Raw genomic sequence first — 13,607 nt, 5'->3', positions numbered from 1 at the left:
ATGTGCGAAAGCAAGCTGAATCCCTGGTCCCTGTTCTGTTCCACTGGGGCAGAAGTTACTGCTGGGGTCAGGCTCTTGGAAACTGAAAGGGTACAAAGGCCTGGTGTGGAATGAGGGTGAGGTGAGGTTGCCCAGGCCTCTGTGACTTTGTGTCATGCCCAACAGTGGGCACCTGGCAATTTGAATCTTCAGTTTACTACTCACAACCCTTTGTGGGCCTGCTCAAGTTTCTTACCTCCCTGAGCCTTAGTTTTCTCCTCTGCAAACGGGGCTAGTGAGGTCTCTCTTGCAGGTGTTTGATGGATTAAGTAAGAGAACAAACACAAAGGTGCCTTGTACATCGTGGATGTACAGGGAATTTTCATTTCGTCCTGATAAGCTCTAGGTTCTGACTCAGTCATGTTAGAAAACACTTAAGTTCAGATTTGGTTGGGAGAAAAATTGGTTTGAGGCGATCAGTCGGTTAAAAAAAAAAAGTGCTTCCTGGGCTTGAGTCCACTTGGGATTCTGCCAATGAGCAGTTGGTTCCAGCTTTGGGCACCTGGTGTGTTCTGACACAAGCCCCTGCCCTGCTGAAGGCTGCGGCTGATGAAGGGTCTAATAACGTGCCAGCTTGAGCCCACTCCGGGTGCTGCGCTCAGGAGACCAGGGACAGCCTGTCTTCCTCGCTGGCAGGAAGGGCTGTGATTTCTGACGTGACAGGAGAGCGGAGACTGGCATGGGCCGGCCTGGGTCACTAAGTTGATGGGACATATCATGGAGCGTGTTATTTCTTGGCTCTGTGGACTGGCAGGAAGAGAGCTGGTGGTAATTATGTCTCCTGGAGGGAGCCAGCAGTAGAGCTGAGCATTGCAGCGGCCTCTAGGGAGGGGGCCACACTGGCACAAATGCTGCCAAGAGACCCCTTTCCAGGGGTGCATGTCGTGGGCAGTGGCAGCAGCCCTGAGGCTGCTCCTGGGCCCACGGACAGCCAGGCCATGGACGCGCCGCTCACTAGAGAAGCGTGTTCTCTGCAGAGGAGTGGCACCCAGGGTCGGAGGAGGAAAGCCCAGCCTTGTGGTTTTTTATCCTGGGCCTTCTGATGGCGTTGTGGTGCCTATTGGACATGTCCTGGGAGGCAGGGAAGGAGCCAGGTGTGAAGTCAGACTGCCTGGACTCTAACCGGGTCTCGGCCCCCTCTCTGTATGCCGTAGGCTGCCCACCTGGCCTTCTGGCCTCACTTAGCCTTCTTGTCTGTCAAATAGGAATGACAGTGCCCGGCAAGGTCATCGTGAGAATTAGGAGATGCCACTTGCAAAGCACTCTACCGAGTTAGGCCCCTTTCCTTCTCATAGCTGGAGCCCTGTGCGTGTCCAGGACTAGAGAGGAGAAACAGGGCTGGGCCAAGCGAAGGTCAGTGCCAGCAGGTGCCCAGAACCAGACTCGCATCTGGCGGGGTTGGAAAAAGAACTGGCAGGGGGCTCCCAGGAGGCAGCTAGAGTGCAGGGCAGAGGTCCAGCCTCAACTCCCTGGGACCTGGTACTGGTTAGTTAGTTCACCCTCTGGGGCTCAGTCTCCATGTCTGCAAAGGGCGGTCAGTAGTTCCGTGGTACTTTCATCCCTGTCCCCCTCAGGGTGGCCGTGAGGCCAGATGAGACGCTGGACATGGAGATTCTGCTCCTGAGAGAGTAATACACCACACACTCAGAAGGCATGGCTGTTTGTACAAGGGTTTCCCAAGCCTCAGGTTTCATGAGGGCCAGCCTGCCTGCAGAAACAGACTCACAAGGCGCCATATTTGCTTTGTGTGTTATTGTCCAAGGACCAGAAGTGGGTCATGCTGGCAGTGATGAGCTGTTGGCTGATGGGGACAGGGGGAGGAACATTGTTTCGGTGGCTTTGCTTCTTCCGACTGGCTGGAAGGCCTGAGGGCGAATCTCCCTTACCCTAGGAGAGGCCATCCCTGGGAGAACAGCCAGGACCTCAGGATAACTGCATGAGCCCTGGGATTAAATGCCTGACTTAAAGGAGTCACTGAGAGCAGCGCAGCCCCTGACCTGGGGAGCTTGGGGGTAGGCAGAGGTGATGGCAGTGAGCCCACTAGGCTGAGAGAAACCAGGAGGGAATATTCTTCCATTATTCCTAGAATAGTGAGGAGGAAGCCCCTAGGTGGTGCGAAGTTAGGCGCTTGACAAGTAGCCGGAAGACTGGAGGTTCGAACCTACCCAGAGGTGCCTCAGAAGACAGGCCTGGCCATCTGCTTCCAAAAGGTCACAGCCTTGGAAATCCTCTGGAGCAGTTCTACTCTGCACACGTGGGGCCGCTGTGAGTTGGAATCGACTGGAGGGTAACTGACAACAAGAAGTAAGGAGGAGATGGGGAGAATATGTAAATACGGACAAGCTCCTTCAGTCTGCTACTGCATAAATCAGGAGGGTTTCCTAGCAAAGAGGTCATTTAAATGGTGAAAGAGAATGTGGCTAGAGAAATGGGGGCTAGTTTGTGGACAGCTGGGCGGTGTCCAAACAAGTGTCTGGGGCCTTGTTCTTGAGGCTTCCTCTGGCCCTGAACTGCACCTGTGTTCTTGCCCGGCTGTGCCCAGACAGCCCCCACGGCTTCCTTCCGGCAAAGCCTGATTTCCCCCACCCCTACCCTGTTGCCATTTACCCTGTTGCCATTGGTTACATACTCTGTCGCTGCCCAGCAACCACTTGGGAGCCTGCATTTCACAGCAGTCCTGCCCCAAAGCCATGGTAACCACGGCAAGCAGACTTGGCTTTTGGCCTTCCTCCTCTGGGGACCCATGCTTTGCTCTTGGCCCAGGCAGGAGGGAGCACACACAGGACTCCTTGCCTGTGGTCTCCTGGTCAGGAGGCCTGACCACCAGGAGCTGTGCTGCTATTCTCCTGGTCCTGGTCTTGGGACCTAATTAACAGTTCTGGAAATCCACTCCTGCCTGTCCCAGACACACGTTGAAAGATCCTGCCCTCTCAAAGGTTCAGGTCTTTGGTGGACAGGAGGAAGATTCCATGTCAGGCACAAAAATCCTTCTCCCTCAAATGACACTCGTTCAGCAAATGTGGCTGAGTGAAGTTCTCTGTCTGAGCACTGTGCTGGGGGTGGGAGTCTAGAGACACAGAGCACAGTCACAGTCCCGCCCTCAAGAACTGGGAAGCCAGCCAGGGCGCCCAGGCGTAGAGTGTGTGCCCAGGAAGTTGGGAGAGGACAGCTTGGCCTAGCTGGGAGATGGGTCAGGGATAGTGGCCCGAGGGAGGGAGATACCTGATCTGGGTTGTGAGGGACGGGAGGGTGTTGCAGGTTGACCAGCCTGACCAAAGACAGATGTGGTGGGATAGGGGCTGCAGAGAGTTCCCTGTGGCTAGAGGGAGCGTGGGAGCTGGTGGAGAGGAGCCTCGCAGTCAAGAGCAGCCAAGATGGGAGTTCAGACTTTATCCTGAGATAGTCTGAGGCAGGGGTGGTGTTGGGAGATGGGACTTTGGCAGGGGTTGCTGTGCCTGAGGCCTGTGGTGACGGCTCACTGCTCACTGTTCCCTGAGCATGGTGGGTCCGCATGGGTGGATTCCCGGACACTGGACGTGCTCAGCCAGCTCTTCCCTACCCACCCCTGTAGACTGCCTGGCGTTGCCCCTTTCTCTGTCATGACCTCTCCCTCCAGCCAAAATGCTGGGCCAGATTGGATTTGTGGCTTGTGTACTGATGCTCCCATTTCCCATCGCCCCTTCCTGAGGTCTTCCAAGGACAGGGACTGTGTTTCCCTGGTCCCCTCATCCCCCTACCCTCTCTGCTGCCTTGTGGAGGTCTCCTCTATGGTGAGGGTTGGGGAGTCGCTGGAGGTGAGGGCTGGGGTACACTGGCTCAGTAAAATAGCTCCTGTGGAGCCTCTCAGCATTTCTTCCCTTCTCTTTCCCTTCTGTTGGTGCTGGTGTGGGTGGATTTCACAGGGAAGGAGGGGGATTTCTCTGGCACTTTCCCTCTCTACTTTCTCTCTGTTAACCCTTTGCAGTGCCTGACCAGCTCTTGTTTAGCAAGTAGGCTCAGCTTTTCTCGGGGTTTTCTGGCAGCCAGGCACCCTTTCCTGGGGCCAGACCATGTCCCTGGGGGAGCACACAGCACTTGCTTGCCTTGGCTGGGGTGTGGGGTCTCTTTTCAGGTTCTAGAGCTCCCCAGCCTGGTCCCTGCTCTGTTCCTGCTCAGAGACCCCTCAGGATACCTGCAGCTGCTCAGTCCCTGAGCCCTCTTTCTTCTGCTCTAAGGCTGAGTGCTGCCCCCAGGGAAAGGGTGAACAAGGAGGTGGGGCAGCCAGGGGATGGGGCTCACACCACAGGCCACAGAACAAGAGAGTCCGGAGTCCTTGATGGTGGAGTTTCAGGCTTGGTGATATGGGAGCTCCCCCTCTTCGAGTTGTACAGAATCGCCCCCTCATAAAGCCTAGTTTCTCTCCCCCTGAGCAGCCATCTGGCAACTCTGTGAGCTACTCAAATTCTGGGTGCCCGTGCCAGATGCCAAGTATGGAGTCCTTGGGTTTGGGGAAGATTTCTTTGAGGAGGGACAGGGAGGAGAGATCTGAGGTTGGAAGGAACCAAGGATAGGGTCCAGCTGGATGCAGAGGTGATGGGAAGGAGGGAGGGGCATGGGAAGGGATCCTTGTCAGAGAGACTGGGTGGGGGGCTGTAGAGGGAGAGAAGAGGGCACCGAGGGGCTGAGCTCTACGCTGTGAGCCACCCTGGCCTACCTGATCCTGACGGCTTCATGGCTGCCTGTAGCTCTTGCTGTGTATGGACAATCACAGACGCACAAGGAACTGTGTACTCCTCGGAAACACCAGTGCCATAACAGACAGGGAAAGGCTGAGGAACTCTTCTAGATGAAAGGAAACTAAAGAGACATGGCAGCGGGGTGGATCCTGGGAGGAGAAAGAGTAATGGCTATAAAAGAGATGCATGGATCAGGTGGTGAAATTAGAACATGGACTGGGATTAGATAATAGTATCATGGATGCTTCATTTCCTGAATTTGGCATTCCTATGGTGGCGCAGTTGTTAAGAGCTTGTCTCCTAACCAACAGGTCGACAGTTCAAATCCACCAGCTGCTCCTTGGAAACCCTGTGGTGGTAGTTCTGCTCTGTCCTATAGGGTCTCTATGAGTTGGAATCTACTCAGTGGCATCAGGTCGGGCTTTATTGTGATTCTCTAAGGAGCCCTGGTGGCACAGTGGCAAAGCACTAGGCTGCTAACCAAAAAGTCAGCGAGCTCCATGGGAGAAAGATGTGGCAGTCTGCTTCCATAAAGATTACAGGCTTGGAAACCCTATGGGCCGTCCCATTCTGTCCTATGGAGTCACTGTTAGTTGGAATTGACTTAATGGCAGTGGGTTTTTTTGATTTTATGGAAAGGAAGAAGGAATCCTCGTGGCACAGTGTTAAGGATTTGACTGCTGCTAGCTGAAAGGTTGGTGGTTCGTACCCACCGGCCACCCCACAGGAGAAAAGACCTGCCAAACTGCTCCGTAAGATCATAACATAGAAAACCCTGTGGGGCAGTTCTGCTCTGTCACATGGGGTTTTTATGAGTCAAAATTGATGATGACGATGTTTTAATTGTGGTTCTATCAGAGAATGTCCCCTTGTAATTAGAGGTGAAGGGTCATGTTTGTAACGTACTTCCAAATGGTTCAGCAAAATAATGATAATATATATAGCCAGAGGCAGAGCATACGTGGTAAATGTTAATGATTGATGGATCTAGCTGAGGAGTTTATGGTTATTGTACTATTCTTGTAACTTTTCGGTAGGCTTGACCGTTTTTCAGAATAAAATATCGAATACCAGAGGCTTAAGTCCTAAGAACCTACATCCCACCTTCCCCCAACCTGGGATAAGGGGGGAGGGATTTCTCTTTCAAGGATGGCCTACATGGGGTGAAAGTGGGGGTGGGAAAAGGAGGTTTGGCTGTCTCTGGGGGTAGGCCACCTGCTTGGCCTGGGTCCCCTTTGGAAGGGTGACGGTGACTGGGCCAGAGAGGGCGGCCCTGTGGGGAGGCACTGGCTTGTTTTCCATCCTCACTCTTTCCTAAACCATGTCCCACCCACAGGCAACTCGGGATGTGGTGCTGAGCCGGATGCCGGAGCAGAAGGAGGACCGGACAGTGAGCCTGCAGAACGCGGCAGCCATCTACGACCTGCTGAGCATCACGCTGGGCAGGAGGGGCCAGTACGTCATGCTGTCAGAGGTATGGGGCCGCCCACCCGCCCTCCCCAGGGGTCATGTAGCACATAAGGAAAGTCAGACAGAGCCCCTCTTTGTTCTTTTTCCATCTCTACCAAGCAGCGCGGTTTGGTTTGGGGGAGACCTGGGTTGGGCCTGCTCCATTGCCAGGGCTGAGGTAGCTCCCCTTCCCTGGTAGTCATTTTGTTTTGTTTTTGTATGTTTTCTTTTCTTTTGAAAGTATTATTACATGGTCACTGTAGAGAGAACACAAGGGAGAAATGGCCCCACCTCAGTTCCCCCACAGAGAGGACACTAGTGTGTGTGACCGTCTTCTCCTGGCCGGGTTCTCAGCCAGGGGTGTGTTGGGGGCTAGGACCTGCCTCCCACCCAGGCTGCAAAGAGCACCCCCATTCTTGGCCGGCCTGGAGCCCTGACCTGCCAGTGGGCTCTGCCCAGGATCTGTGTCTGTCTGGAGTGGGACACCCAATGGCCCACACTCCCTGGCTTCCCTCCCTCCGGTGCACATGACACATTTTTGAGCTTTCCCATCCAGGCTGGGGTTGAAGGTGGACCTGGGAACCTCATGTCCTTGTGAAGAGAATGGGCCAGCCTCTTGGCGGCAGTCTCTCCCCGTGTGTTTAGCGGGGCTCCTTAAAGGAAGGGCAGTGCCATCTGCCAAGCCCCACTCATGTAAGGTGCTTTCTCACATGACACCGTATTTAATTTGGGGGATATGTGGCACTCTCTCAAGTTTGCAGAGGAGGAGGCTGAGGCCCAGAGAAGTGGGTTTTTGTCCGAGATTGTACCTGAGGTGCCTCTTGAGCCAGTAGGTGAACTCAGGCCTTTGAGCTCTTGAAGCATGCCCTGGGTGGTCCTGCACCCCACCGCACCTGACAGCAGCTGCACAGTGAACCCTGTCTTGATATGCTGGCCCCTGCCTCGGCCTTCCAGAAACATGTCTGTTAGGGACAGTCTGACCTTACCAGGCAGCTGCTAATTTGGGGCCACCCGGAATTAGGCAGGCCAGGGAAGCAGTCTGTTTTCTGTGGTGTCATAGAAAGAGCAGAGGGAGGAAACTTCTACACTGGTGGGGGCGTTATGTCCCTGTGCTCTGGAGTCAGAGCTCCTGAATTCAGATTTGGCTCTGCTACCTACTGGCCCTGTGACCTTGGACAAGTTAGACAAGCCTCAGCTCCTCATCTGTAAAATGGAGGCAATTAGAGAACCCACCTCCCAGAGTTACTGGAAGAGTTAGATGAGTTAGGACCTGCAAAAAGCTGAGACCAGTGCCATGCGTGATAATAAGTGTCAAATCCGTTGCCATGGGGTCGATTCTGACTTATAGCGACCCCACAGGACAGAGTAGGACTGCCCCATAGGGTTTCCCAGGAGTGCCTGGTAGATTCGAACTGCCAACTTTTAGTTAGCAGACTGAGCTCTTAACCACTGCACCACCAGAGCTCCATAATAATAGGTGTTAGCCAGTATTATTTTTACTGGGTATCTAAATTTTGAAAGCGTTTGCAGACATCTTACTTCACTCACTCTTCACAACTGCCTTGTGAGATGTGTAGTGGGGCATCATCATTCACATGTTCAGGAGGTGGGGACCAGAGAGGATGAGAGACTTGTGCAGGGTCACACAGCACACCGGGGCAGGGGCAGGGTTTCTCCTGGAGTTTCCTGGCAGGAACTGGTGTGGGCCTCCTGAAGCTTCCTGGCGACAGTGACTTGGGCAGTGATGGCCCCTGAAAGGATTGGAGTGGGCAGGACAGGGTGGGGAGGACCCGTGGTGGGGAAGTGCTGACGGTCTCTCCCTCTGCAGTGCCTGGAGCGAGCCATGAACTTTGCATTTGGAGAGTTTCACCTTTGGTACCAAGTGGCCCTCTCCATGGTGGCTTGCGGGAAGGTAAGGCCCAGGAGGGTACTGGGCGCTGTTCTCACCCTCAGTCTCTCCCCAGCTGGACTGAGGGTCTTTCCTGGAGTGAAGTGCCTGGGAGGAGGGTGAGGGTGGCAATTCAGAGATATTTTCCCCCAGCTCATTTTAATTCCCTGCCTGGGAAAGGTGGCTGTGCAAACCTGGTGTTCCCATGAGTTACAGGTGTGACCAGGTGTGTGAGTGGGTCTGTGGGTGTTTTTCTGTGAGCATACACACACACATGGGGGCGTCATCATCTTTCTGCTGGCGAGTTGATGGGTCCCACTGCGTGAGATAATGATACAAGGTGAGGGGCAGCGAGTTCCAGGTGAGGAGCTCGACATTCCACTTGGAGCATAGCTCTCTCCCTGGCCACCAGAAGTGGCACCAGGGAAGGAGACCTGCCCAGGAGGGCAGGGTGGAAGGGTGGTGCTGAGCAGTAGCTTCTGCTAAGGAGTTTGGAGGGAGAACTGAGTGATGGGCACTAGGTGGGGAAAGGGTCAGGAGGAGCCCTGCCCAAAGCAAGGGGCTCTCGGTACGCCTTGCATTATCATGTGTAGCCAGAGCTGTGCTTGCTCTCCACCGCCAAGCCCCCTGTCCTCTCACCCCTTGGTTTTCCTCAGGTCAGTGTCGCTCTTACATAAGCCTCTATTTTAAGCAGTGACTGACGTGAAAGGAGAACCTTTTTGGGGCTGGGTACTGAGGGTGTTGGGGCTGAGGCTGCTACGAATCTGGGAAAGAAGGTGGCATGAGCTTGCAGATTGCTCCAAGTGCTGTAAATACCCCGAGCCCTGCCATGGGCTGAGGGAATCCTCCCAGCCCATCTGTGCTGTCTCCGAAGAGGGCCCATCCAGACTTGGCAGCGCCTCATCCTCCATTGGAGGCTGTGCTGGAGTCAGGGCCAGGTCTCAGCAGGGAGAGGAGCCAGCAGGTGCTCAGTCCAGCAGGTGGGAGGCCTGGGGAAGTCCAGCCCAGAATCAAGTGGGTAGCTTCTCTGCCCCCCTGCTGGGCACATGCTTTCCCAGACCTCCCCCGGCCCCTGTCACATCCCTCGGCCACCTCCGGAGCATCTTAAAGTCACAACAGGATCTACCCTTGCTCGGTGTTCAGCAGGGTCTCATTAAAGGTCAGGGAGGATTCAGAACACAGATAGGGCGAGACCCCAGCCCTCCAGGAGTTAGCATATGAGAGAAACCCACCTAAGGAACTGTAGGATTTAGATGAGTGGAGAAAAGCAAGAGAGAACAGCATTCCCGGGGCAAGGGAGACAGCACGAGTAAAGGGGCTGGAAAGGCGAGCTGTGGTGGAGGCACTGGGAGGTCTTGCAGCCCCAGCTGCTGGGCAGGAGGGATAAGGGGAGGAGGTAGAGATGGAGCTTACGTGGGGCCTGGGCCACAGCTCACAGTGGCATACGGAGAAGGCGCCTCTAATCTTACAATTCTGAGCATCGTGAGGAGGAGAGGGCCAGGATCAAGGCAGTGGTTCACACCTTTTTTGGGGCACAGAATGCTCGGACAAGCTGAGGAGAGCTGGGGGCCCCACCTCAGAAAAATGCACCACACACACAGGCCAGCTTTAATTTCTGGGGGAGCTCCTGGAAGCCCCCAGTGTCAGGAGACGTATCACATCATCCTGGGAGGTAAGGGGTCTTCCACCACCTCCTTACTGAGAAGCAGGCAGGCTCAGAGCCTGGCACCACACAGGAACCCCAGAAGCTAGTTTCTCCTCCAGGCCCATCACCAACCAGTGGTTTGACACAGCCCAAGTCTCTGAAGCTTTCTGGGTGTCAGTGTCTTTTATGTAAGATCAGTTCCCATCGAGTTGATTTCGACCCGTGTATGTTGGAGTAGAACTGTGCTCCTCCATAGGGTTTTCAGTGGCTGATTTTTCAGAATTAGGTTGCCAAGCCTTTCTTCCAAGGTGCCTCTGAGGGGACTCAAACCTTCAACCTTTTGGTTAGCAGCTGAGCAAAAATTTGCACCACCCAGGGATTCTCTTCTTTGTAAAGTGGGCATAATAATGAGCTTACCGGCAGGGAGGTGGGTGATAAGAGAGGCCCTCGCAGGCTGGAGGCACTGGGTCACACCCCTTTGCCGGAGGTGCTGGGTCACACCCCTTTGCTGGAGGCGCTGGGTCACACCCCTTTGCAGGAGGCGCTGGGTTACACCCCTGTCCCCTCAGTGTATTCGGTGTAGCAGGAGATTGTTCTGGAAGCGTATTCTCCACCGTCTCGGGAACCCTGTGTGCCAAATCAGCCCTCGGGGTTGTCCCAAGTGCCCTGGGAGGAGAGTGGCCAGGCCTTGCCTTTGCCAAGAGCCTGAGCTAGGAGTCAAGGGCCTGTCCCCGTGGTTGTGCCCAAGAGGCCTTCCAGAAGGTGAGGCTGGGCCCATGTAAAATGTACCTGGCACCTCATCCTGCAGGAATAACGAATGAGCTCCACAGCACGATTTAGGTCGTTCCTTCCTCTCTGTCTCCACGAAAAGCCATAGGCTGTGTTGCTAGGTAACCAGCATGACAAAAAAATAGAGCCTGCTGCTGCTCTGGCTGCTGAGTCCTCAGATGGCTCCTTAAATAGCATCATTTTTCGGTCTTCGTGGAGGTGGGGAGGCGAGGGGTGGGGGTGGACTGTGCAGGGTCAGAGTTGAGAGAATCCTGTATTTTGTGGATCCAGAGGTCAGCAGCCCAGAGGAGGATGTGAGGAGAGGTCTGAGGTGTGCTGGGTGTGTGGACGGAGGGCCCTTGGTCAGGTGGCCAGGGAGCCCTTCCTGCAGCTGCCTCCTGTTCACCCTCCGTCCTTCCTCCTCCCCAGATCCTCCCCAGGAGGACATGTTGGTACAGGGGGCGTGAGAGTGGGGGACATCCACAGGAGAGAGTTTTATGGGGGAGTAGATGGCCTGCACCCTTGAGTCCACTCACACACGTCTCTTGCTCCAGCCCACACCAGCTACCACGTGCAGTCTCCCGGCCTGCTGGAGTGAGCCGTCTGCTACCAGCCTCCTGTGCTTGATCTTGTACCCTCTTGTTTCCTGAGAAAGCCATGAGGGAGGGTGGCATCTGTCTTCTTTCCCCAACTTTCTGTGGGGCCTTTATAGGCAAGCGCTATGGCATCTGCCCCCTTCCTGGGGACCCCCCAACTCCAGGCCTTGTACCGGGCCCAGAGCAGGCCCTGGGCAGAGACACTCGGAATTGGCCTCATAAGCCCCAGCCAGGCCTGGGAGGCTGGGAAATATACCCACATCTGGAGTTGGGAAACGCTCTTCCTCAGATGGTTGGGAAGGGAAGGGGTTAGCCCAAGAGAGGCCAGGGCCCTAGGTGGACACCAGGCCTGCTGGGCCCCAGATGGAGGGCAGTGCACAACTGAGCCTCCAGAGCAGCTGGGGAGGGAGAGAGCAAGCTAATTGAGAGCTCAGCCCACAGCAGGGTCCAGTGGGTGAGGACTATCATAGTCTCACATGCACCTGTCTGCCTGGTGCCACATGTACAGGAATGTGCACACTGGGAGGGTCACTGCTCCCTGTCCTGGAAAAGCTTTGGACTCAGTGGGAAAGTTCCAGCCTGAGTGAGTGAGTGTGTGTGTGTGTGTGTGTGTGTGTGTGTATGTAGCAGGAAGGGGACTGGGCAGAGGCAACGTAAGGGAATGGGTAGGAGCACAGATTTTAGAGCCAGACTGTGTTTGAATCCCAGCTCAACATTATGGGCTGTGTGACTTTGAACACACTGCTTAAGTTCTATGCCTCTCAGTTTCCTCATCTGTAAGGTAGGGACATGGTACCTACCTCAAAGGAGCGCTGTGAAGATTAAATGATTTAATATTTATAAAACACTTAGAACAGGGGTCAGCTAACTCTGTAAAGGGTCAGATAGTAAACATTTTTGACTTTGCGGGGCTTACGGTCTCTCATAGCTTCTCCACTCTACCGTAGTATCATGAAAGCAGCCATAGACATACGTAAATGAATGGGCGTGGCTGTGTTCCAATAAAACTTTATTTCTAAAACCAGGCACAGGGCTGGAGTTGGCCTGTGGACTGTGGGTTGCTGACCTCTAACTTAGAACAATGCCTGGCACGTGGTAAGATCTAGCTGAGTGTTAGCTGCTTTTCTTATCACTATTGGTGCCCAGCTCTGGGTGCTCTCTGCTCCCAGGCCCTCCCTCCGCACTTGGCCATCCTTGCAGACCCAGTGTGGACCCATCTCCATGGCCAAGTTCCTGGAGCCTTGGAGGATTCCCAGATTCCAGTTTGGAGGTTGTCTCCGGTTCTGCCAGCTTGCCTTCTCTTCTCCATCTCCTCTGCCAGCCTTTCCTTCCCCTACACCCCCTGACCCACACTGGTGGGTGGGCTGTGGGGTGGGACATGGCAGGATGGGCAAGTCCACTCATTTGGTGGGACTGACCCTGGTTGCTGCATGAGCCTGGGTGCATGTGCTGGCTCTGCCTCCGAGTCCCTGTGTGGCTTTAGTCTCCACTTGTCACCTGTGAACCCAGGGTATTGAACTCAGAGTTTGAGAAAGCCCCTTTCTACCTCTAGAAGTTTTGTGGTTCAAACCTGAATTACTTTTAAGGAGCTTCCATCTGTTGTCATGTTAACGCCTCATCCTATCAGCCAAGGGCAGGGTCATAGCCTCCATTCTCTGGATGAGGAAGATGAGGAAACTGAGGCCCAAGGAGAGACTTGCTACTGAGACAGCCTGGCCTGGTGTTATGCTGTCCTTCCGGCTCCTGGGAGGAAAAGGGATGCAGAGCGAGGGCTGGTTGTTTGCAGGGGCGACCCCAAGCTGCAAGTGACAGTGTTTCCTGCCCTTCCTTCTGCAGTCAGCCTATGCCGTGTCACTGCTTCGAGAGTGCGTGAAGCTGCGGCCCTCGGACCCTACCGTGCCCCTGATGGCCGCCAAGGTCTGCATCGGGTCTCTGCACTGGGTGAGTGAGCTCCAGGGACAGGGCAGGCAGGGCCAGGCAGCTATCTGTGGGAGGATGGCTGTGGTAGGCATGGAAACGTCCTGGTGTGACCTGAGGGTGTGTGTCTGTGGGGGCGGGGAGCCCAGGGTGCTGCAAGGCAGAAGGGCCCCGAGGTGGGGAGAAAGGCTTCTGAGGAAAGCCAGCCTCGGTCTCCGAGGCAGATCCCCAACTCAAGATGGTGTCAGTTTGTGGCTCAGCCTTGAAATGTGGTCTCCAGATGGTGTCAGTTGGTGGCTCAGCCTTGAAATGTGGTCTCCAGAGAGCCAGCATAGGACCCAGTAACGGTGCCCTTACCTGCCCAGCAGAGGGTAGCGGACAAGTGGGCCAAACCATTTGTTTTAGGGACTCCGGGTTATCTACCGTCCAATACGGAGGGGCCGGTGAGGGGTGGATCTGAATGGTCAGAACCAGCTCTGGGCAAGATGGGAAGCTGGCCTCTTCTATCAGCACCGCTTCTTCCTCTTGGCTCCAGCTGCCCTCCTCACCCCCCACCCTGGTCTCTGCTCTGCTGAGGCAGCTAAAGAGCT

At 55.0% G+C, this 13,607-nt stretch overlaps 1 protein-coding gene across 4 annotated transcripts in view; it reads left to right on the top strand.

The window, feature by feature from the left end:
• Window positions 1-13,607, top strand: part of TTC7A (tetratricopeptide repeat domain 7A) — a 158,921-nt gene that overhangs the window by 80,998 nt on the left and 64,316 nt on the right. For all 4 annotated transcript variants that reach the window (XM_049870553.1, XM_049870554.1, XM_049870552.1 and 1 more), the window contains 3 exons: window positions 6,091-6,228; window positions 8,032-8,115; window positions 12,937-13,041. In XM_049870553.1, coding sequence (XP_049726510.1) covers window positions 6,091-6,228; window positions 8,032-8,115; window positions 12,937-13,041 — 327 coding nt within the window. The remainder of the gene's footprint in view (window positions 1-6,090; window positions 6,229-8,031; window positions 8,116-12,936; window positions 13,042-13,607) is intronic.

This window comes from Elephas maximus, chromosome 26, assembly GCF_024166365.1.
Source record: "Elephas maximus indicus isolate mEleMax1 chromosome 26, mEleMax1 primary haplotype, whole genome shotgun sequence".
Classification (NCBI taxonomy): Eukaryota; Metazoa; Chordata; class Mammalia; order Proboscidea; family Elephantidae; genus Elephas; species Elephas maximus.
Note: the sequence above shows the minus strand (reverse complement) of the source record. Positions and strands in the feature narration are given on the sequence as shown.